Source organism: Petromyzon marinus, chromosome 9, assembly GCF_048934315.1.
Source record: "Petromyzon marinus isolate PM22_M1 ecotype Great Lakes invasive population chromosome 9, UKy_Petmar_22M1.pri1.0, whole genome shotgun sequence".
NCBI classification, from domain to species: domain Eukaryota; kingdom Metazoa; phylum Chordata; class Hyperoartia; order Petromyzontiformes; family Petromyzontidae; genus Petromyzon; species Petromyzon marinus.
Window position 1 is genome coordinate 12,133,443 of NC_133675.1, and position 25,477 is coordinate 12,158,919.

General features: G+C 45.0%; 1 protein-coding gene across 1 annotated transcript; it reads right to left on the reverse strand.

The window, feature by feature from the left end:
* Positions 1-1,308: 1,308 nt before the first annotated feature.
* On the reverse strand, positions 1,309-24,742 carry ST3GAL5 (ST3 beta-galactoside alpha-2,3-sialyltransferase 5). The gene is made up of 7 exons (XM_032950426.2): positions 24,272-24,742; positions 11,196-11,333; positions 9,190-9,313; positions 8,326-8,699; positions 7,928-8,114; positions 6,737-6,895; positions 1,309-6,174 (listed from the first exon to the last, which is right to left on the reverse strand). Exons 2-7 carry the CDS (start codon positions 11,222-11,224, stop codon positions 5,887-5,889), a joined length of 1,161 nt encoding a protein of 386 aa, XP_032806317.2. The 5' UTR covers positions 11,225-11,333; positions 24,272-24,742; the 3' UTR covers positions 1,309-5,886.
* Positions 24,743-25,477: the final 735 nt, after the last annotated feature.

The window sequence follows — 25,477 nt, forward strand, 5'->3', positions numbered from 1 at the left end:
TATATAAGACTAGGCGTTTATATATATAAGACTAGACGTTTATATTATATATGACTAGGCGTTTATATATGACTAGGCGTTAGTATATAAGACCAGGCGTTTATATATTAGACTAGACGTTTATATTATATAAGACTAGACGTTTATATATGACTAGGCGTTTATATTATATTAGACTAGACGTTTATATTATATAAGACTAGGCGTTTATATATATAAGACTAGGCGTTTATATATATAAGACTAGGCGTTCATATTATATAAGACTAGACGTTTATATATAAGACTAGACGTTTATATATGACTAGGCGTTTATATATATGACTAGACGTTTATATATAAGACTAGGCGTTTATATATAAGACTAGGCGTTTATAAATAAGACTAGGTGTTTATATATAATCTAGTTTTGACAATGGCGATGCACAGCGATTTGTAGTGATTAAAACGGAGAGGCTTTCACCGACCAGTGTGAAGAACGGCGGAACACTCCTCCCCATGACCAGCACGGTGCAGCGATGGAAGTTATTTGTCAATGGGTGGGCAGGTAACTGAACACAACTGCCTAAAAGTGTGATACATTTTTACCCTGTGGGGAAAAAGCATCACTGGACATATTTATCAGGGGTTTGAGTTTATTATATTTGACCCCGTTTAGCGAGTTTCACAACTATTTTACAAAGGGAGATCCGTGGTGCCCTACCACAGCAAAAACACAAAAAAACGTAAATATATCATAGAACAAGTACTGGTTCCTGAGGGAATATTGCACAACTACCAAAGCAGGCATTTAATGATCGCAAACAAAACACATGCGAATAAAAAGTGCAGATATGAGTGTAAGGGGTACCAGAAAAAGTTAGGTACATTTGAAAATAATCTCTATATTTTAGTCTCTATATTTTAATCAGGACGGGGGGGTCCTCGGTATTTTTGGCCAATTCAAATACTGCAATGAGTGTTTGGTAGCTCTCTGGGCTCCGGACCCTTCCCGGCCATGTGTTCTCAAGAGGCCACGTGGCTTAACCGCTCCAGAATCTAGGAAGTGATCGAGAGAGAACAGAGGCAGTGAAGTGAGAAGCGAGAGTTTCCGTCAAGGTCGAATCGTGACAGCAAAAGTCACGTTGCAGGCTTTGACGGAATTGCCGGTGCTGTTGGGAGCCCTTTCGACGTGCACTTAAAGGCGACCTGGTTGAAGTTCTACATCGGCTGTTGGAAGTTTCCTGTGTGGCCCCCGAGAGAACGAGTGCGTGTGCTGCAGGGGCGGCAAGAGACACAGGGGAGGAGTAGTAGAGAAGACGACGCAAGTTTACGACCAAAAATACATTTTATTTCAAGTTAACCACCCCTATGCGCTCGACAAAGATCACTGCCAAGAACAGCTAGCCATGGTGGGGACGGGTTACAAAAGGACGCCTTAATTAACGACGGCTCGGGGGACAGCCAGTGGGGATGAAGCGTGGGATTTGGCCGAGGCCTTGGGAGATAGATTTTGTGGGAAAGAAAAACGACATTATTAGAGGTGGAGAAAGAGACCAAGGGACAAGGGTTGTTTAAAATGAGGAGAGCCTTTTAGAAGGTTCCAGAAGGGGCATAGAGGATTAATGAAGGGGGGGGGGGGGTGCGACATGAGCACGCGGCTTGGCTGATGAGAGCGCTTCCTACGACTGTTGTGTTGTGTTTCTGGTGTCACGATTGACCATGGTCACGACCAGGGGACACGACCAGGGGTCACGACCAGGGGTCACGACCAGGGGTCACGACCAGGGGTCACGATCAGGGGTCGGCAACCTGCGGCTCTTTTAAGTGACCGCTTCGTGACCGTTATTTATGAAGGACCGCCGTCTCGTATTCACCACCACAGTGCATTGCGGCTCTTTGATAAATATTAAGGTTTTTTTTTACCCAATTCGTAAAAAAATAGCTCTTCTTGTTTAGTTGGTGACTGATCCCTGGTCTTGACCATAGAATATACATTTTGACTTTGTATAACGATTAAACTGGAAGTTGTGTAAACAAGAAATTGCAGGGCTCTGCCTTTACCTTTGAACGATTTGTATCAAAACTCCAGGATAATAATTACACAAAGTATATTATTAAATAAATTCGATAATTTACACAAACCAATACTGCAGTGGTTTTAATGACATTAATTAATATATTATTTAACATACACTCTTAATATACTGCATACCCTTCGATTACAAATTAAAAACCTACCCGTCTTAATGTATACACTTTACAGCGCTGTAATATAAACAGTGCATTAAATTCCATAAGCAGGTATTTCACGTAAAAATATTTTTTATGTAAATAAATAAAACACGTGAGTTGGAATGAATACATATAATCGTTGCATTAGCTCAGGTTAATTGTCAACAAAAAACATTCAGGAGAAATGCGTCGTATTCAGACATGTACACAAGATGAATGAACAGTACAAACTTAAACCCTAATTACAGTATTGTACAGCAATGAATTACACAGGTAAATAACCAGTCATTATGATAAATCGAGGTTAATCAATATTGCAATACCATACCGCATTAAAGTAAACAAAAGCAGTGCCATTGGCAATTGCTTATTTATTGTAACACTGTTACATTTTTCAGTGATAATGACATTCTGCTTTAAATACTTGAGTGTACATATACAGTATAAAATCATACCAGAATGAGTTCACACTACTGTCAATATACTGCATACACTATATCTGAATGCACATTGCATATAAATACACATATTTACACAATCTACATGAAGAGTAAGAATACATATGCAGCATATGAATTACAATTACAAGGCTTAAGAATTGATATTGTATTGAAGTGATATTTTGCTCATTCATTATTTCGTTGTTTGCAATATATTGTTTTTACATTTGTTGGTAAATGTATATTTTAAATACAAATTACATTTTATTCAAAGTTGAAATGTTTTTTTTTTCCAATATACGATGCTGAGCCATGACCATGATGGCTGCGTATTGTTGTACAATTTTGCTGGACGGAAATGTGCTAAACGGGCCCAAAGGTGTTCGTGGAATGCTTACTGCCTATAACGTCAGGCAACCCAGCAGCATTGAACAGGGCACTCCGCTTAATCGACTCACGAGGTTCACACCATTTCAGTTTCAACTGGTTTTGCTTTTTAAACAAATTCTGCTGGACATTGGTCATTGGATAGAGTAAAATATGTATTTTTTTACGTGCCGAGACAAACGCTTGTCTCTTTAGACAGCCAAGTTTTCGTGACTGCAGGGTTCTTTCAGTAAATTCACGTAGGTATAAAAGCTTTGATCTGGTTTCTCTGTTCACCAAAGTTCCTGTGCCTGACACCTTAGCAATAATTGAAGATTTAGTCCAACATGGATTGAACCCTGATGTTCCTACGCTGGTTAGGCACTGCTTTATAAGCACTTACTTCACCTGGAATGGTACTTTCTACAAAGAAAATGAAGTTACCCCCATGGGTTCCACCTTATCACCAGTGATAGCGAATGTTTTCATGGAGAAATTTGAAACAGATGCCATTCAGACATCCACCCTATGTCCTTCCTTGTGGAAGAGATATGTGGATGACACTTTCGTTATTTGGCCACATGGCCTGCCAGCATTGAACCAAATTCTCAACCACATTAATTCCATACACCCATCCATCAAATTCACCATGGAAGTGGAGAAGGATGGAAAGCTACCATTCCTGGATGTTTTGTTTGAGAAGAGACCTGATGGCTCCTTGGGACACTGTCTACAGGAAAGCCACCCACACAGATTCCTATCTGAAACCTGATTCCTACCACCATCCATCACAGAAGAATTCCCTCATCAAAACACTACACCATAGGACCCACTGCATTTCTGACCAACACCACCTAGCCAGTGAACTGGCACACGTACACCAGGCCCTTAAGATGAATGGATATTCGGACCGCATTATCCGCAAAGCTGTTTCTTCAACCATGGAGAAACAACCCCCTGAGACGCCGATCAAAACCATCACGTTGCCATACATAGCAGGCGTTACCAAAAAGATTTCCAAAATCTTAAACAAACACAAGATCCAGGTGCGATTCAGTATAGTACACAAAATCCGTGATCTAACCCTATCTGTGAAGGATGTCATTCCTGACATGCAATATCCTAGAATCTACAAACTAAGTTGCACCTGTGGTGATTGTTACATTGGGGAAACGAAAGTCATGTCTCGGACCGTGTTCGTGAGCACAAGGCAGATCTGAAACACGGCAGAACCAATACCTCCGCCGTGGCTGACCACTGCTATAATGCTGTGGGCTCTCATGATATTGTTTTTTTCCGAGACCAAGGTGCTCTGCAAACCTTCGGGCTACTATCAAAGGTTTGTTCATGAAGCCATCCAGATATATAAACATCGACATAACTTCAACTGGGAAGATGGATACAGATTGAGCAATCATTGGAAGGATGTTATTAACCAGGTAAAACCATAACTGCTTTTGGCCTGCCTTCATATCCGCATCTCCATTTTCCTAACCCTCCCCACTCCCAGCCCCGTCCACTTCCCCTCCCCGGCCTTTTTTGCCGTGCTTGTTGCTTACTTGTAGCCTCCACTCCCCCTACCCCACACCCCCACCCTCGCTGTCTCTCCTCCCTGGCTCCTCCCCCCTTCTCTTGCCTATATGGCCTCTAGTTGCAGCAGCCCCTTTTTCCCACTTCAGAAATTGTTTCTTGCTGTGGTGGTCCCACCTGATGACGGACGCTTGTGTTGCGCCCGAAACGTCGTGATTTAATTTATTTGATTTTATACCTACCATGTGACTTTACCGAAAGAACCAAAGAGTATGCTTGTTTCTTTATTACTTTTTAATTTCTATTTCTTATATTGCTAAACCTTTCTGCTCACACTATGTTTTTCAACAGTGTTCATTTCAGAAAGTGTGCCATATTAGTTTGCCCATCATTGGTAATCCTGGTTTTAAACATGTAAACTAGATACAGGAAAAATGTAGTGCGCAATTACAGAATTAAATGCAGTTTGTATGTGTATGCACTACATGCAGGAATGTATCCAGATACACGTAACTCCACTCATGGGTTTGTGGTGTTCCAAGTGTCACCTTCAAATAACTGAAGCCCAGCGTTTGTGGTCACATAAGTTGTGTACTTGATTTTGAAACTTAAAAAAACCCATAGCAAAATCAGATTAATCTGGAGGTTATTTCAAACTCTGCTTTGTTGACATTGTAAATGTAACCTTTAGCATATTTCTATAAATTATTCATGGGGCTTCACAAAGGCAGACTGATAGTTTTATGGCCTTGTTTTAAAATGTGCACGGCGTCATGCATCACAATTACATGGATGCAGAGGTCGGCATCCTTCAATAAACATCTGATTACTTTAATACATCAGTTTATGTATATTAATAAAGTATTGTGTATCCAGTGTATTAATACAATGTCGTTTGGAAATGATCCTACACAATTGTATCCCAATCACACAAGTGTGGCATTCTGTACATTTTAAGCACATGTTGTGATTTCCACCTCGTACGATTACAAAATATATGAAAAGCAGTAAAACTGTCTTGCTAATTCTATTTACACATGCATTTGATATGCTGCTCAAAAGACCAATATATGAGGCGCTGTCTATTCTGACAGCACACAGTAATTAATAAAATACTGCCAGGGTTGGAAAGTGCTTAATGAACGTATACAGAAGAATAAAGCAGGATGGTTTTCTGTTCTCTTTCTGCGAAAGAACACCGTTGGTTTTCGACAAACTCTATTTGAAATATTAACATCCAGCAGGCCCTCAGTTCCACTCCTCTGCAGCCAGAACCTCTGCCCGCCTGTGCACTAGCCAAACGGACGTCAACACCAAGTGTCCGGCCTAGCAAGCGCTATGTTCTATTGCTGCCACCACTGCCGTCTCGCTTTTGGCAGAAAGTGCACTGCACGCCACCCGTCAGGTCGCTGATGACACCGGCGTTTATAAGCCCGGCTAGGAAGAGCTTCTCTCCGTCCACGTTATGCATGGGCTGTGCTTTCATGGCATCCATGCGCACGTTCTCGTAGTAATGCAGCGGCGCATCCGGCCGGCTGAGGTCATAGCCGAAGCCAGCCAGGCTCACCTCGTCGCATAAGTGCGTGGCGAAAACCACGGCTGACACGCCGAGCGTTGGGATGTTCTGCCACCAAAAGAATACAATCAAGAGCAAGTACAATTGGGTTAATTTAAAACATTCTTTTTTTATTCCGTAAAGTAAATTGTAACGTTAAAATGTCCCTCACAGTATTTAACATTTAAGAGACAACTTTTATGTCTCTTTCGTATGATATTGGATAGGCATAGTTATGCAAAGGGTGCAGCCCTTCAAATGCTTGCTCGTGCCACTGTTGGCAGAAGTGCATCCATTAGAGGGAGCTCAAGAGAGCCACTCTATTGGGAATTTCGGCCTACTCTTAAACACTGGCCAGACATCTTAGAAGAGGGAGTACTGACACTTATCTCACCACACGCGATTGGACGATCTATTGTGGTGCGTCCATTAATGCTGCTGGGTGGACAAGAGCACGTGCATTTCTGCAGCTCGCCCATTCTTTTAAATGTACGCACAGTGACATATTTTACACACTTTAATTGAATATTATTTAAGCTTTTATTTTTTTTCTTCCATATGCATATGATCATTGTCAGAGAATGTAAAAAAAAATAAGTTGACTGATCTGGATCACAAGAGGTAATTTTACCTTGTCCCAACCCCAGATCCTCTTTCTGGGTTTTGGATATCCCAGTAGATCCATGGAGGTCTCACCAATAATCTCGAGGTTTAGGATGCGGAACTGCGATGGTCCCAAGGGAACTCCGTCCGCCACCGACTGCCAGAACCAAAGTTTGGTCCATAGGCTCTGCGCACAAACAGCAAGCTTCGAATAAATGCGGATATGAGTATATAACATTTGTGGTTAGCGGCCACTTGTTCAAGCACGGCCAGGGAAAAGGGATTTGTTGTGGCCTGTAATATGTTGCTCAATTAATTTGTGTAACTTGCTCGTAAAGTGCACTTCATAACAGAAGCCAACCACTTTATTTATTATGGCATAAACAGCAATATACCAGAGTCTGTAAATATGCTATCCACACCTTATGAATATAGAATCCCTAGAGGGTTGCCAAGTAGTGCCTTTTGACATGTACTATTAGCTGACAAGTAAATCCAGTAAAGGCAACTCAAGGGCTCACCAATAATTTAAGGGACAAATTGGTATCTTTATCAATACAATTCATAAGTGTCTGTCCATCTGTCCGCTCTATATTTTCCAAACGATACATGGGAGGAAAACATACAGACAACTGTTTTAAACGTTGTGCAAAAAATACCTAACATATCTAACATTCCCTTATAATTGTGTATTACTGCTTAAACATGCAAAAAGAATTAGATCTGTCTGGCAAGCAGCTTGCATCTGCTGCCCTTCTTCTACTTAGGTGGTCCAGATTAAGTGGGGGCAGCCGGGTGGGGGAAATGTGTCATCGCACAGGTTTCTGTTGTACGCACGCACACACACGCCTTGGTAGTGGTTATAAATGTGACTATAATGTGCTTATGTTTGTGGTTGTAATGCGGTTATGCGGCTGTTGTGGTGATGGTTGTGGTTAAATTGCGGCTGTTGTGGTCATATTATCCACGATAACCCACGGATGAAATTTATTTTCACGTGACTCCTCTTTATCGGCGAATAAATCGCCGGTGATAGGACTTTTTCAAGCACAGCGGGCATTGTTTAAGCACCACCGTGTGTTTGCGCATGAGTACAAACATGTGGTGTTTCAATAGGGGTGCGAATAGTTCTGTATTCTGTATGAACGAGAAATCTGAAATCGCATAAAATTACATCTCACGTCATGTTTATTTTTTTACCAAATGACACAGAACCTACCACGTGCTCTTTCTTGATAATGGACTCAAGCCACTGGAAGTCCACTCCTTTGTACATCACAGCAGCAAATATTGAATTTGGTTTATACTCTTCCATCGACTTTGGTGCACCCTCTGGATACGTGATCCGGACAGTTGTCTTGCTTCCAACGTCATTTTCAAACTTTATTATAGGTGCATTGTTTAATCTGTAACACAAATGTAATGTTCTAGTTATTCATTCTGGTAAAACATTTATGCTATTCATTCTGGTAAGGGCAACGGCATTATTGTCCTTTCGCAAACATCAGTCTATTGCACCATGTGAGTCATAAAAAGCCCTCTATAAAAGTCAACTTTGTCGACATCCAAATGGGGCACCTCTACACACACATCACCAACGGGGACCCACCATCATACCGAATCACGACGTCAAAGTTATCGAGGAGTGGACCCAGACCCGTCCCTCGCAGATTTCCACCGCTTCCGACCACCACGCAGCGACGACACACTTTAGGGGGCACCCCCCCTTTTTCCGCCCCCACCACGGGAAGACCAGTCTCCGGCATCAGGCCCAAGATTGCCTCTAGGCTGTCTCGCTGCCCTCGAAATCCAAAGGGTGGATCGTAGCGCAGGCCTGTGGCCTCTTCACTCTGCATCTCAGAGAGGTTCTTGCTGATGAAGGGCAGCAGCTCGGGGTGGTAGCGTCCCGGGAAAAGCTGTGTCATGAGACCACGGGCAAACCCTGGCCTGCAGGGCTCATCCAGCACTTGTTTTGTGAATGAGTGCAACACCTACAAAACACATTAAGGGGATACCAGTCAATTGGATCGAATAACATGCACTTAAAATATGCATGACTTGAAGATCATGAACTGCCCCACACTTGAATGCATTTAAATATATATATTTACATGACTACGCCCAATATCTGCACATCTTCTGAATGGTAAAGTGCAACTCTTGCATGCTTATTGTAAGGTTTATCTCTTGAGACTGTGTTATGTCACGTTGGATGTTATACTTGTGTTAGTGTGTGTGAATTAACAGGGTTTGCTGTGAAGTGGCTGTGTGGCGATTAACATGCACTGCTACAATTCTAGTTGCTAAGTGAAATCTCGTCCATCAGTGGTATTTGCATACGTGACAAACATTACTAATTGCTTTGTGTCGGGTGGTGGCGCGTTTAACAACACATTTATATATTTATGCCATCTATCCCCAAACAAAACCTCCCTGTATTATGGATGATATTGGTAGTGAAAGCCTACGTGTTAAACATACCTTTAACTGTCTTGTACCAATCTTGTAGTTGTCCCAGATATCTGTCTGGATGTACTTTGATTGCTGGATTAAAGTAACATAGAAAAAGCAAACGAGGCATCCAGCGGTCACCAAACCTGGGAACCTGGTAAAATAAATTATGAATGATATTAAAATCACACCAGTCATAAAAAAGGTATATATTGCGCATTAAAACCTCAAGTTCACACCACTTTATAGGTGACACAGTTTGTAGTAGTTTTACATGCTCAAACGATCACAGGTTGTTTATCCAGAAAATTATATCCGTAAAAACATTGAAAATACACTACTTTAGTTTAACACGTAGGCTTTCGCGACCAATATTATCCATAAGAGGTTTTTTGGTGAGATCACGTAAATTTAAATGCGACGTTAGACCCGCCACCACCCAACACAGCCGATTAGTAAGGTTTATTACGTCAACAAAACATGCCAATTCGTTAGTAGCTCAGCATGCCGGTGTGTCGAAGAGTAAACCAATCTTGTGGGTTTACAATTGGAAATGTTGTGGGTTTACTTTCCAACACACCGGTGTGCTGAATTAGTAAATTGGCATGTTTTGTTCACGTGACAAACCTTACTAATTGGCTATGTCGGGTGGTGGCGGGTTTAACAACACATTTATATTGACGCGATCGAACAAAAAAAACTCTATTATGGATACACAACCTTAATTACCAAATGGTGGCAGACATCATGGTATATTAAGGTAGAGAATATTTAATAATTAGAAACAACATTAACACGCTGGCTGCAATACGAGCCACCATGGGTCGTGTGGCAGCCAAGCCCTCTTGGCTTATTCCCTTATTCTCTCCCCCCTGGTAGCCAAGAGCATGTCCAGGGCAACAAGGTAACAACAACAGTCACTGGCGAGTCATGTGGCCCAATGGGGAAAGCGCCTTGTGAACCACGTTGGAATGTATGGCCGTCAATGTATGAATTACTGTGGTTAAATTGATTTTTTTTTACTTGAATTCTCACATGTTGTTTCCAAAAACAGTAAATCCCACATTGTTGAACGGTAGGACTAACTTTTTTTTACCTTAACGGACCAATACAAATTTGCATTTTCAGTATCATGTGCAGCATAATAGCGTTCACCATGAAACTACAATCGCAGACTCTTTTAAGTTTCACACAATTTGAATAAGATTCACACATTTGTCTCATGCCCCACTCTTACGAGTCCAATCCATCACGAATGTATTAGTAAGCTCTTTAGAATAACACTGCTTTAAGTCTGTTGCAAAACTGGCTGACTCAGGATAGCAATACCCATTCAATCCGTACCATCTGATGCCCCCCCCTCTCGTCAGGTGGCCAATAGGCCGATAGTCCAAATTATACAGTAATTGAATTAACAACTTGCGAGTGATATCCAAACGGCACACAGATGCCACTATTGTACGCGCGTGCATTTGTTGCAGCAATTGATCGTGAAGGAATCTAGTTTTGATCCTGTAAAGGTGCAGCCCTACAATTCCTCGCTCACACAACTGCTGGTGGAAGGGCTTCCACGAGAGGGAGCTTCAAAGAGCCTCTCCAGAGGCCGTTTGGTCTACTCTTCCATGGCCAGACGTCTTGGAAGAGGTAGGATTACCCACACTTTTACCCCGCCATATATACGCATCCTGCCAATCAACTAACTCTTAAACGTAATTATTGTTTTATATTTTTATTATTTTATTGTTTCCCTTCTACGTGACTTTACCGAAAGAACCAAGAATATAATTACGGTACATTAACATTTAGTAATTTCTATTGAAATGTTTTAAACGCTGTAAATTGAAATACCTCAGAATGCGTTGAGTAATAAAAAACTGAAATCTAGTTTTTCTCAAGGTAATAAAATCTGGTCGATGCTTTTCCAGTAATGGTCCTCAAGACAAAGTCCACCACTGGTGACTGTGCTATTTTCATGCCAGGATTTTAAACGACCCTGTGGCCTTGACTGATGGACCGACACACGCTGAGTTACTCACCTGCGACACAGAATCGGACGGCTGAGCATTGTAACGGCAGAGTTGGGGTGTCCGGTTGTGCTTGCACAAAGGAAAATAGCGTTTTGTGAAAAGTGTGTTCACATTCCCACGGCTTCAGTGTAACCTAATTTGAGACATCTTCAGTGAAACAGGAAATAGAAAACGCACAGAGAGATCACATTAACACGCACATTTCACTGGCATATTCACATTAAATCTGCCAGGATAAAAGCACATTGTTAAAGTACACAATCGTAAAACATTACTCAGACTCTGATTGAACTACTATACTGCATATCACGGTCACAAATATCCCACCAGATGAGCCCTCAAGCGTCTCTTAAAATTATGCTGCATAAGTGTAGCGGGTTACAATTACAAATTATTTAAGCAGCCATGGAAAAACGGCACTCTGCCAGGACAGTCTTAGTTTGGAGGACAGGCAGCAAGTTGAGGAACGAGGTCCTTTATGTCTGGGGATTGACTGAAACCCGTTTTTTTGGAGAATGGCCAGATAATGTGGAAGGCCATGGATTACAGCGTTATGACAAAAGACAGCAATCTTGAACTCAATCACTCGACTCATTGGGAGCCACAGTCTAAGTATCTGAACTTGTAAGATGGTTTTGTGTGACCTTGGCAGATACCTAGGAATGGCTCATGACAGGTCATTTTGTAGTCTCTGAGGTTTAAGTATCTGGCTAACGCCCTCACAAGAGAGGTGTTACAGCAGTCAAGATGAGAGCTGGCAATACCGTAAGCTACGATGGTAGTTGCGACGGTGGGAATCAGGAATGGAGGGAAGTGCTTTGTCCTAAGATGGCTGTTACACGGCTTAATTATAATTGTCCATTCAGAAATTGGGATTGACGGTGAGACGTCCCGACAGGGATGAGAGAATCTGAAATGAGCAGACTCGGATGGTCTGGGGCCCAGAAATAGGGCATCCGACTTGGATGCATTTAGGTCATAAGACTAAAACCAGCATTGTAAATCTGTTGTGCAGTTGCGCAGAATTGAAGAACCATGAGCCAGAACTAAATCTGTGTAGAACATCACGGCTTAATTATAATTGTCCATTCAGAAAGTGGGATTGACGGTGAGACGTCCCGACAGGGATGAGAGAATCTGAAATGAGCAGACTCGGATGGTTTGGGGCCCAGAAATAGGGCATCCGACTTGGATGCATTTAGGTCATAAGACTAAAACCAGCATTGTAAATCTGTTGTGCAGTTGCGCAGAATTGAAGAACCATGAGCCAGAACTAAATCTGTGTAGAACATCGTCAGCACACGTGATATTTGATGCCATAACTGTCAATGAGGCAGTCAATGAGGTGAGATGTAAGTAGAAAAAAGCAAAGGCCTGAGTACAGATCCGCTATGCGACCCCATCAGTGGTTGTGAAGACTGTTGATACACTGTTTGCCACATTTTAATGCAGGTGCATCCAAATAAGCGCAATGCCATTGATGGAGAAGTCAGTCTCCAGGCATATTTAAGGGTTTAGTACTTGTTGATGGTGTCAAAAAGCAGTGGAGATGTCGAGCCCAGTCAATGTGATGATGGAGCTGGAACCATGGGCAAATATGTCTTGGCTAAAACAGTCTCCATGGAGGGACCTGAATGGTAAGCCAAATGGAAAAAAGGCAAAAATTTGGGTCGAGGACAAGGCTGTAGACAAATTTGTGATGGGGCAGTAACTAGCGGGATCATTTGAATTTGAACCTGTCTTAAAGGGGGCACCTGATCAAGCTTCAGAGGAGGAAAAGGACTCGACTTGAAAGAGGTGTTTGCGATATGAGTAACCATGACTGAATTAATGTGCGCACTGCTAAATGAAGGTAGCAAGTAATATGTAAAGAGGTGGCGTTCTATTTGGGGACTCCAGTATGAGTGCCAGAACCTCCTGGGGTGTGAGAAGTGAAAGAGAGGACAGTGAAGAAGGCGGTGAGAAAGTTGGAATAGTCGTTGGTTGATCTTCACAGGCAGAGATGGATGTCCTAATGGTGGTTGTAATGCTGGTAATTTTGTTCCAAATAGATAGAGATTTGTGGTTAGGGAATAATTAGTGTGGTGGTCACGCAGGGAAATCTATGAACCAGGATGGTGAAGGGCTTTGTGTATGGACCAAAGCTGGTGAGGATTGATCAGTGGCAGAGATCTCAGCCACTTATATTGTAAAAAGGTAGACTCCTACAGTGAGGGAAAAAGTATTTAATCCCCTGCTGATTTTGTACGTTTACCCACTGACAAATAAATGATCAGTCTATAATTTTAATGGTAGGTTTATTTTAACAGTGAGAGACAAAATAACAACAAAAAAATCCAGAAAAACGCATGTCAAAAATGTTATAAATTGATTTGCATTTTAATGAGGGAAATAAGTATTTGACCCCTCTGTAAAACATGACTTAGTACTTGGTGGCAAAACCCTTGTTGGCAATCACAGAGGTCAGACGTTTCTTGTAGTTGGTCACCAGGTTTGCACACATCTCAGGAAGGATTTTGTCCCACTCCTCTTTGCAGATCTTCTCCAAGTCATTAAGGTTTCGAGGCTGACGTTTGGCAACTCGAACCTTCAGCTCCCTCCACAGATTTTCTATGGGATTAAGGTCTGGAGTCTGGCTAGGCCACTCCAGGACCTTAATGTGCTTCTTCTTGAGCCACTCTTTTGTTGCCTTGGCTGTGTGTTTTGGGTCATTGTCATGCTGGAATACCCATCCACGACCCATTTTCAATGCCCTGGCTGAGGGGCGGAGGTTCTCACCCAAGATTTGACGGTACATGGCCCCTTCCATCGTCCCTTTGATGCGGTGAAGTTGTCCTGTCCCCTTAGCAGAAAAACACTCCAAAAGCATAATGTTTCCACCTCCATGTTTGACGGTGGGGATGGTGTTCTTGGGGTCATAGGTAGCATTCCTCCTCCTCCAAACACGGCGAGTTGAGTTGATGCCAAAGAGCTCCATTTTGGTCTGATCTGACCACAACACTTTCACCCAGTTGTCCTCTGAATCATTCAGATGTTCATTGGCAAACTTCAGACGAGCATGTATATGTGCTTTCTTGAGCAGGGGGACCTTGCGGGCGCTGCAGCAATTCAGTCCTTCACGGCGTAGTGTGTTACCAATTGTTTTATTGGTGACTATGGTCCCAGCTGCCTTGAGATCATTGACAGGATCCTCCCGTGTAGTTCTGGGCTGATTCCTCACCGTTCTCATGATCATTGCAACTCCACGAGGTGAGATCTTGCATGGAGCGCCAGGCCGAGGGAGATTTACAGTTCTTTTGTGTTTCTTCCATTTGCGAATAATCGCACCAACTGTTGTCACCTTCTCACCAAGCTGCTTGGCAATGTTCTTGTAGCCCATTCCAGCCTTGTGTAGGTCTACAATCTTGTCCCTGACATCCTTGGAGAGCTCTTTGGTCTTGGCCATGGTGGAGAGTTTGGAATCTGATTGATTGCTTCTGTGGACAGGTGTATTTTATACAGGTAACAAGCTGAGATTAGGAGCACCCCCTTTAAGAGTGTGCTTCTAATCTCAGCTCGTTACCTGTATAAAAGACACCTGGGAGCCAGAAATCTTTCTGATTGAGAGGGGGTCAAATACTTATTTCCCTCATTAAAATGCAAATCAATTTATAACATTTTTGACATGCGTTTTTCTGGATTTTGTTGTTATTCTCTCTCACTGTTCAAATAAACCTACCATTAAAATTATAGACTGATCATTTCTTTGTCAGTGAGCAAACGTACAAAATCAGCAGGGGATCAAATACTTTTTTCCCTCACTGTATATCTATCCTTTACACACATTCTGTAGTTCAAACTGGTAGTATGTACAGTTGTTAGTAACAACTGTACTGTATTGAATCCATACCTTCTAAAATTAACTTCAATTGTATATACCACTACAAGGCTAACATTGGTTTTACCATACGTGTGACAAGTATGTTATCTCAAAGCGATATTTGCTAAATCATTTTCCGAGGCTTGATGTTGATTTGCTGTAATGTTAGCGCAATTTTCAATGTCATAAACTAATTTAAGATGACTGCAATTAGCGCGAAACAGAGTTGGCAAAATCCCTACGGGTAAGGGGCACATAAAAATATGGAATGGAGTGTGAGGAGGTGATATGCTTATTCATCCAGATACTGTATGACCACTATTTTAAAATAAGTCTAAAATTCAGTACTGTAGTGTATTGTCCGACCTGACTGTGGGGGAAAGGTCAACTCCTGATTGATTGCTTCTGTGGACAGGTGTATTTTATACAGGTAACAAGCTGAGATTAGGAGCACCCCCTTTAAGAGTGTGCTTCTAATCTCAGCTCGTTACCTGTATAAAAGACACCTGGGAGCCAGAAATCTTTCTGATTGAGAGGGGGTCAAATACTTATTTCCCTCATTAAAATGCAAATCAATTTATAACATTTTTGACATGCGTTTTTCTGGATTTTGTTGTTATTCTCTCTCACTGTTCAAATAAACCTACCATTAAAATTATAGACTGATCATTTCTTTGTCAGTGAGCAAACGTACAAAATCAGCAGGGGATCAAATACTTTTTTCCCTCACTGTATATCTATCCTTTACACACATTCTGTAGTTCAAACTGGTAGTATGTACAGTTGTTAGTAACAACTGTACTGTATTGAATCCATACCTTCTAAAATTAACTTCAATTGTATATACCACTACAAGGCTAACATTGGTTTTACCATACGTGTGACAAGTATGTTATCTCAAAGCGATATTTGCTAAATCATTTTCCGAGGCTTGATGTTGATTTGCTGTAATGTTAGCGCAATTTTCAATGTCATAAACTAATTTAAGATGACTGCAATTAGCGCGAAACAGAGTTGGCAAAATCCCTACGGGTAAGGGGCACATAAAAATATGGAATGGAGTGTGAGGAGGTGATATGCTTATTCATCCAGATACTGTATGACCACTATTTTAAAATAAGTCTAAAATTCAGTACTGTAGTGTATTGTCCGACCTGACTGTGGGGGAAAGGTCAACTCCTATTTGGGGCACCATGATGGTGAGATGTTAACTACCTCATCTGATATGCAGAAAAGGTCGGGGGTTCGATCCCTACCCTGACGCCTGTAGATTTGGAGTTTATATGTTTCTCTCCCTGTATTCGTGTGGATTTTTCTCCGGTTTTTCTCCGGGTCCGCTGTTTTTTTTCCCCTCCACTTTAAGAAACATGTGTTTAAGAGTATTTGCCTGTTATAAATGTGACCATGTCGCTTCTAAAAAAAGGGCTATATAGCTCAGTGGGCCTTCCTGGAAAATTTAAAGTTTAGTTAGTATTTACAAACCTGAGCCAGTGGTGAAATTATGCATTTCTAGAGCAAGAATGAGCATAGCACCCCTGCCATAGGATTGTTCAACTTATCACAGTAGAAAGATGGTCCTCTTAGACGAGTCTAGACCTGCTCAGCTGTGCAGGTGAAAGGTAGACACATTTGAACAACCCCAGAGGAAAGAAATGTGACATTTAACAGGAATTTAAATTTACAACATTCCACTTGCAAGTTGCAGACTAACCAATATGCTACCCAGTCAGATGTGTAACGCAGCTACTTTAAAACTGACTGCTCATAACACGTGAAGCGCAAAAATGTATGCGTACAGGTACATACAAACTGCGCTGATAGCCCCAGTATCTACTGTGAGAGTGATAAGGTGTAACAGGCACCCATTGTCAACTACTGTACCATAAATCTAAGGCCACAGAAGATGTTTTTACATGTTCATAACATGAATTAATGTTATGTAATAGAATAACGAGAAATAATAATGCACGCATTGGAATGAGAACAACTCACAATGACATATTTAGAATATAAAAATATGAAAGCCACGTGTGGCTAAACACGTGCGAAAAGGAGTTTCCATATAGCGTATACAGTAAATACTGTATTGTAACAGTACATCACATATACTGTGCATCACACGCCACATACACAATAATGTAATGCCGTACAACTAGGCTTTTGCACGCAAGGAGCAACTTCAGAAAGGCTTGAGAATCAGGGTTAAGAGAAGGATGTAGACACCCACTTTGCTCTATATTTAGCTTTGTCATGTGCTCACTCAAACCACGCATGCCACAGACAGCAAAACATCAACAGATCACAGTGGGTCAACATAACTGAGAGACCCAGAGTATGCAGATTTGATAGCGATAACCTTTTCTGCAGCAGATGTATCTTTTGGCAAGTTGTATGTGGCGTTTGACAATGAGCTATCAATGGGATAATTGTACACTATATTTTTTAACACGTAGGCTTGCACAATCGACGTTTGGGTCAGGTCGTGCGAGTAGAAAGCTCATGTGTGTCGTGAAGCCTCTACCCAACAGCCAAATAAATGTACCACGTGACAAAACATACCAATTTATTTATTATTACTTCAGCACGCGGTATGTTGGACAGCATTTAACAACATTTAACAATCTGGATTCCTGAAGCAATAAACAAGACATTGGCACGTGTTTGTTCACATGCCAACTTCATTCACTTGGCTGTGTCGGAGAGCATAGAGGGTGTATCACACAACAAGAACAACCGCCATTCGCCACTGAGGTGGCAGTGACGTCACGACGATGCTTGTGCCAGGCCATATGCACCTTGAGGCCACGTGAAGTGTCGAACGCCCGCTGGCAGGAGGTCACGGGGCAGACCAAGCAGGTGCCACAGGTCGAATGACTGAGACGACTGGCTGATAATCCACCTGTGCCCCCTACTGTGCCAACTTGCTGTGCTTTAGCCACCCAGCGCTCCACTCGTTGTTGTGAGCGTCGCTCCTCCGCCCTCCGTTGTTGTTGGAGGGCGACTGCCTCCAACTGCCCAGTAGCATCCTTCACGAGCCTTCTCCACAGAGGCCAATCTTGACACCGCTGGTACCAGTCATCGGCAAGTCCACTCAGCTCCACATCCTCCTGTACCACATCACTCCATCTCTTCTCTAGCCCGTGCCGGGCCTGTTTAGCCCCATCGATCCGGCCGAACAAAAGCTGTTTGGGCATGCTGTGATTGGGCATGCGGGCTACATGGCCCAGCCAACGCAGCCTTGCCTACCGGAGGAGCTCACCGATGGGACTTTGTCCAGATATTTCAAGGATTTGTGAGCTCCTCACACAATCCAGCCTGGTTAAACCCAGGATAGATCAAAAGCAGGCCAGCATAAATGTTTCTAACCGGCAAAGATGTTCCATTAGGGCGGTCCACGTTTCGCAAGCATAGAGAAGGGAGGGAATGACCGTGGCCGAGAAGACCTGAAGCTTCGTGCGGAGCGACAGACCAGGTAGCTTCCACACAGTATTACGCAACCGATTAACAACTGATTCGGAGTGAGACCTCTGCTGTTAAACCGGAGCTAGTCATGAGCACACTGCCCAGGTATGGCAAACTCTCCACTCTCTCCACAACTGCCCCATCACCGATTGGGAGTTGTGGGAGTTGAGTGCCCGATGGTACAAAATACCCAGGCAGGTGCTTCGTTTTGGAGGGGCTGATGGTAAGGCCCCACCTCTTAGTGGCACACTCCAGTTTCAGCAGCAGCGCCTCCAACTCCTCCTCTGAGTGAGCCGCAATTACCAGGTCATCGGCATACATAACATAGTTGACCAATAGGGAACCATCCCTTGACCGCACCCGGGCATCGATCAGCCTCCCATTGTATCTGTACCAGATGGAGATTCCTCCGGTACAGCTACTGAAGGCTTCACGAACTACATGGTCGAAATAGATGTTAAATGTTGGAGCCAGAGGACATCCCTGTCACACCCCAAGGTGTACAGGTCATGGCTCTGACTCCCGGCCACGTAATTATACCTGGGCCTGCTCACCATCATGAAGGTCCTTAATGAGCGTGAGCAGTGGGTCTGGTACTTCGAAAGCACGAAGAACAACCCAGAGCCCAGGCCTACTGATGGTATCATAGGCTTTGACCAGGTCAATAAAGCAGAGATGTAGGTCTTGTTGGAATTCCATACACCTCTGCTGTAGCAGACGGACAGAAAATATGGCATCTGTGCAGGACCTTCCTTTCCTGAAACCACCTTGGGGCTCCGCAAGCCTCTCCTCAGCGTGCCTAGCAAGGCGATGTTGAATAATCCTTGCCAGGACCTTTCCCGGCACACTGAGGAGTGAGATGCCCCTATAGTTGTTAGTCTGTGCAGTCCCCTTTCTTAAAATGGGGGACCACCAGGGCATCCTTCCAATCCTGCGGAACCCATCCAGTGGCTCAGACTGTTGTTATGATGTCATGTAGGGCAGTCTGCGCCCAAACGCCACCTTCCCTCAGCATTTCGCTTGGGAGATCATCTCTGCCCGGTGCCTTTCCTGGTCTCAGACTCAGGATCGCCTTCAGTACTTCAACGGATTGCACCTCAGCCAGCCACTCACAGTGGGTGACTTCCTCCTCCAATATTTGAGACCCCACAGCTTCAGCAGGGTCATCCCCACTTTGTCCCATGATGTTTTCCAGGCTGAGGGATACCCCCTCCCCCAGGACCTCACAGAAATGCTCAGCAAATGTGCAAACCTGTTCCTGGGGGTCGGAGATTGGATCACCGTTCTTTCCCCTGATGGTAACAGGTGTGGCGCTGCAGGTAACTTTTTTGATGGAGTTAAATAGGGATTTGTGATCGCAGGCCATTGAGGCAGACTCCATCTCCTCAGCAACCCGCGACCACCACCCATCCTTGCAGCTTCTCACGACTCTCCGAACTTCCAAGCGAAGGCTGCGGTAAGCCTCCTCATTCTCTGACGTGGGATGCTGTAGCCGATGAGAGTGGGCCTGTCGCTTTTTCTCAACCAGCTTGAACACTTCCTCTGTCAGCCAGCGTCTCTGGGGAGGTCTGGACCAAGTACCCAAAGCAGCCATTGCAGCTGCATGAGTCACAGTCCTAAACCTCGCCCATTTGCCCTCGACATCAGGAGTGGGGGACGATGCCAACCCCAGCCGCAAGCGATGATGAAATTCTCGCTTGCAACTTCCATCAGCTAGCTGAGACCAGGCCACCTTAGGTTGGAATGGGGTCCTGGGTGTACACCCACCACCGGAGTGGAAGAATGGCAGGCGCATCTTACAGATGACAAGTCGATAGTCAGAGGGCAGATCAGCTCCACGGTAGGTCCTGGTGTCAAGGACATGGGCTCGGATCTGCTGGTCCGTCACTATGTAGTCCAGCAAATGTTCTTGCTTGGACACGGCATGCATCCATGATGTTGTGACTTTCCATCAATGGATGAACTTTCAAATCACAAGCTGCAGGCAGACTCTAACCACTAGGCTACCCAGACAGATATTTATTCCCCAGCCAGATATGTTTTCTCATACATTCTCAAACCAAAATGTTATTATTCAGGCAGGCAAAGTACAGCATCAGAATCAGGATATGTATTTATACTGGAGGAATCCGATGAGCTTCATGTTGAGAATTCAAATGCCAACCCAAAACTGTCCGATTCAAGGACAGCAGCAACATCAACATTAGCGAAGCGGAAAGCTCTGGCAGAGACAAAAAAGAGACAAAATATAAACTGGCTCAACAAGACGCTGACTGGGTTGGCACGCACGGAGATTTCGATGCGAGATGGATTCAGCAGCTGACAGGACGATGCAGAGTCGCGGGTACAAAGGACAAGGGGGCACCCCACCACCGGCTTTGCCGATCAGAAAGAGAAAACTCTCCCACCTCCAGAACGATGCAGGTAAACCCGTACGGTGTACCTGTATGCCTGTGAAGGGAAACTTCGTTTTCAGGTCCATACGGCGTACAGCCATTTCAATACGGGCAAACATGTTTTGTCTATTTATAGTGTTTCTCCCTTGTGAAGGGACTTTGTAGGATGGACGTTGAGATTTAGAAGGGCACGGAGTGACCAATAAGGTCTGAGTTTGTCTGTAATAAGGGAGGGCACTTATAAGGGGTTGACAGGCACGAACGACCACCGTCAATTGCAGATGCCACCAACGCTTCACAGGCGCTCTCTGTCGTTTACAGGATGCGACCTTTGCAGCAGTCATGCAGGAAAATGTTCAAACGAATGGACATCTTCTTAAATAAAAAAAAGTGAAACCTCAAAACCCATTGTCTTCTGCCGATGAAAGACTGCTAACCAGAATACCACATCATATTAAACCCGTTTTGGCCTCCCTGCACTGGCTTCCAGATTCACATAGAAGACAGTTTAAAATACTATTGTCAACTTCGAAAGCAGTGAACCATCTTGCCCCAGCCTACATCATTGATATGCTACACCCATATGTCCCCTCAAGGTCCCTAAAATCTGGGGGATGCAGATCATCTCTGCATTCCTAGGTCGAGGTTTCGGCCTATGGGCGACCGAGATTTTTTCCCGTGTAGCTCCCAGGTTATGGAACGCTCTTTCAGGAGACATCAGGATCTCCGAGTCTGTGGACGATTAAAAAATGTGCCTTAAAACCTATTTATAAGCTTCCGCTTTTTAAACTTTTAGTTCATCTGGTAAATGTTTATGCTGAGTGTCTGCTGCTGCTGTGATGAAAATCGGTATATACATGGAATTATCATTATTATGGGTAATGACCCTTCAAGGCAGATGCTATCTTACTGAAATGTTACCTAAATTACGCAGACATTGCAATAAACATTACATGGACTGTACACTATGCCCGAATTGTGTACATTTGTGACATTCGAACCGATGACAACATGGCGTTATGACGAAGTGAAGACCACTTAGCTAAAAATGCCATAAACCAAGATTGACAGCAAGAGGAAATGCGTAACCCCAGATTAATTGGATGACTGCGCATGCATACAAATTGCACGCTCGAATGCCACGTAAAATCTCACACAAATAAATACAAAAATTCCCCTCCCCATTTGCAATTCACCATCACAGCGAGCAACATTTACAGTATTAAGCCGGTGAGGTGGCTGTTGAATCCCGAGTGAGCCCGCAAGCAAACCAATAAGGTAGCGACCAGGCCGGCGTCGACAATTAATGTTAAGGCTGAGTCGACCTAGGAGGGGCCCACATATACCGTGCATGTAAAACGTGACCACGAACCCACAGCAGACGCCCATTACGTTGATGAAAGTACCGCAAACACATGCACGGACGCATGTGTAGTGTTGTGGATTCTAGAGACGTCGGACTCGGGTCTTGGAGGCAACACTATTTATTAACACAACGTTCGGCAGTACAACCCGGCACACTCAGGGCAACGGCCCTTCTATCATACACTGCCTGGGGAGGTACTGCCTGCGAACTGACTTGCCTAATACAGGACTGTTACTCTGGGTCCTCCGGCTATGGATGCCTAGGGGAGGCTAATCTAACCCGACCTAGCTAGGGTGCGGGTTCCAACCACTGGCTAAGGACGTCGGGCCGGGGATTCCCAGGGTCTCAGCACTGAGCCACACAGAGTCCAAGGCCTTGACAAGGGCAGCGGGGCTAGGGGGTCCCAGGGTCCTAGCTGACCACTCTTCTGGCTTCTGTCTTCAACTAGCCCCGAGCCTGGAGAGAGGTCAAGCTTTTATACACCTCCCAACCCGAGGGGAGGGGTCGCGGGGGATCACAGGACACCCCACAGCCCCCACCCGAGGGGCGGGGTCGTGGGGGATCCCAGTACACCCCACAGCCCCCACCCGAGGGGCGGGGTCGTGGGGGATCCCAGTACACCCCACAGCCCCCACCCGAGGGGCGGGGTCGTGGGGGATCCCAGTACACCCCATAGCCCCCACCCGGGGGGAGGGGTCGTGGGAGATCACAGTACACCCCACAGCCCCCACCCGAGGGGCGGGGTCGTGGGGGATCCCAGTACACCCCACAGCCCCCACCCGAGGGGCGGGGTCGTGGGGGATCCCAGTACACCCCACAGCCCCCACCCGAGGGGCGGGGTCGTGGGGGATCCCAGTACACCCCACAGCCCCCTCCTGCTCCCGGGCTAGGAGTGTTGCGACTGCCCCTACTGGACTGTGTCAGCCACTACACAGGTAGGTGTACACAGCCCGTATATGTCGCTACACCCAGCCCACACACATGTTAAAAGTTGCACGTGTTTAAACAAAAAAATACTAAAACATTCCGAACACACTGATAAATAATACGTATCAGACACAAATAAGATAGGGTTCATGCATCGTATGTACTTGGGCCGTACTGTATACTCTACCGTGAAACACGTGAAACGACTAATAATTTTTCCTGTTTAAGTCACGCATGCTATAGTTCCCTTTTTAACCTGCTGGCCCTCGTCCGTGACCTGCTGGTAGCAGGAGCAAGTTGCTTGCTGCCAGCCCAGCAACCTCCTTCATGAAGATGTGCTATGAATGAGAAAAAAAAGGCACGCTTCCCGAAACGTCGCCTGCTATTTATGTATCGCGTTCTCTGTCAAGACGGCGGTTAGCGACGGACGCGTTGAGTTTATTTGAGTTCTCTTTGTGCGGCCCAGTGTCAACGAACGCCGTGTCGCCAAAGTAATCGCTTCAAAAGAACGCCCAATACATAATACAGTACATACATACACGTCGTGCTGCGAACTTGTCATAACATGCATTAGAACCATCCAGCAGTGGATTACCACCAGGGCTGCACGTGTACCAACACACACACAGAACCATCCAGCTGTGGATTACCACCAGGGCTGCACGTGTACCAACACACACGTACATAGAACCATCCAGCAGTGGATTACCACCAGGGCTGCACGTGTACCAACACACATAGAACCATCCAGCAGTGGATTACCACCAGGGCTGCACGTGTACCAACACACACATAGAACCATCCAGCAGTGGATTACCACCAGGGCTGCACGTGTACCAACACACACACACATAGAACCATCCAGCAGTGGATTACCACCAGGGCTGCACGTGTACCAACACACACACAGAACCATCCAGCTGTGGATTACCACCAGGGCTGCACGTGTACCAACACACACACAGAACCATCCAGCAGTGGATTACCACCAGGGCTGCACGTGTACCAACACACACACATAGAACCATCCAGCAGTGGATTACCACCAGGGCTGCACGTGTACCAACAAACGTACCGCAGCCATCACGCGTTCCCTGAAAATAAAATAAAAAAGACGTCGTGCCGTGCGCCTCCGCCGCAAATTGAAGAGGAGGAGGACGACGACGACGAAGGATTATTAATCCGCGACGATGATGACGATGTTGCCGCTGCTGCTGATGATGCTGCTGCTGCTGATGATGCTGTTGATGTTGCGGGTGGTGTTCGTCGCAATGCCCAGAAGGCAGGGGCAGTCGCAGTGCTTCACGAGCCGCCAAGACCACGAACGCACCACCGCCTTTTGACGCGCTCTTAATTATTCAACTCAGCCGACCAGCGGACGTAGCCCCCCCTCTCTCCCACACCACACACCAAGAGTAACACCCTCATTGCTAACGACACGACGTATTTGCACAACACACACACACAGTGACTCTGTGTGCGTGTGTGAACAAAGGAACCCCGTGATGGTGCGCGTCTCAGATGGCCCCCACCACCGCACACACAATACGCTTGCTTTGCACGGAGCTCAAACAACGGACCCTGTGCTGCTGCTGCAGTGGGCAGTGATCATTGCAGTGGTAGGCAGTGATCATTGCAGTGGTGGGCAGTGATCATTGCAGTGGTGGGCAGTGATCATTGCAGTGGTGGGCAGTGATCATTGCAGTGGTGGGCAGTGATCATTGCAGTGCTGTGGGCAGTGCTCATTGCAGTGGTGGGCAGTGATCATTGCAGTGGTGGGCAGTGATCATTGCAGTGGTTGGCAGTGCTCATTGCAATGGTGGGCAGTGATCATTGCAGTGGTTGGCAGTGCTCATTGCAGTGGTGGGCAGTGATCATTGCAGTGGTAGGCAGTGATCATTGCAGTGGGCAGTGATCATTGCAGTGGGCATTGCTCATTGCAGTGGTGGGCAGTGATCATTGCAGTGGTGGGCAGTGATCATTGCAGTGGTGGGCAGTGCTCATTGCAGTGGTGGGCAGTGATCATTGCAGTGGTAGGCAGTGATCATTGCAGTGGGCAGTGATCATTGCAGTGGTGGGCAGTGATCATTGCAGAGGTGGGCAGTGATCATTCCAGTGGTGGGCAGTGATCATTGCAGTGGTGGGCAGTGCTCATTGCAGTGGGCAGTGATCATTGCAGAGGTGGGCAGTGATCATTCCAGTGGTGGGCAGTGATCATTGCAGTGGTGGGCAGTGCTCATTGCAGTGGGCAGTGATCATTGCAGTGGTGGGCAGTGATCAT

Excerpts from the sequence above, each read along its gene's own strand:
- ST3GAL5 (XM_032950426.2), bottom strand. The coding sequence starts at position 11,224 with ATGCTCAGCCGTCCGATTCTGTGTCGCAG. Across the intron at positions 9,314-11,195 it reads CGTCCGATTCTGTGTCGCAG|GTTCCCAGGTTTGGTGACCG; the intron begins GTGAGTAACTCA and ends TTATTTTACCAG. Across the intron at positions 8,115-8,325 it reads AACTTTGACGTCGTGATTCG|ATTAAACAATGCACCTATAA; the intron begins GTATGATGGTGG and ends TTTGTGTTACAG.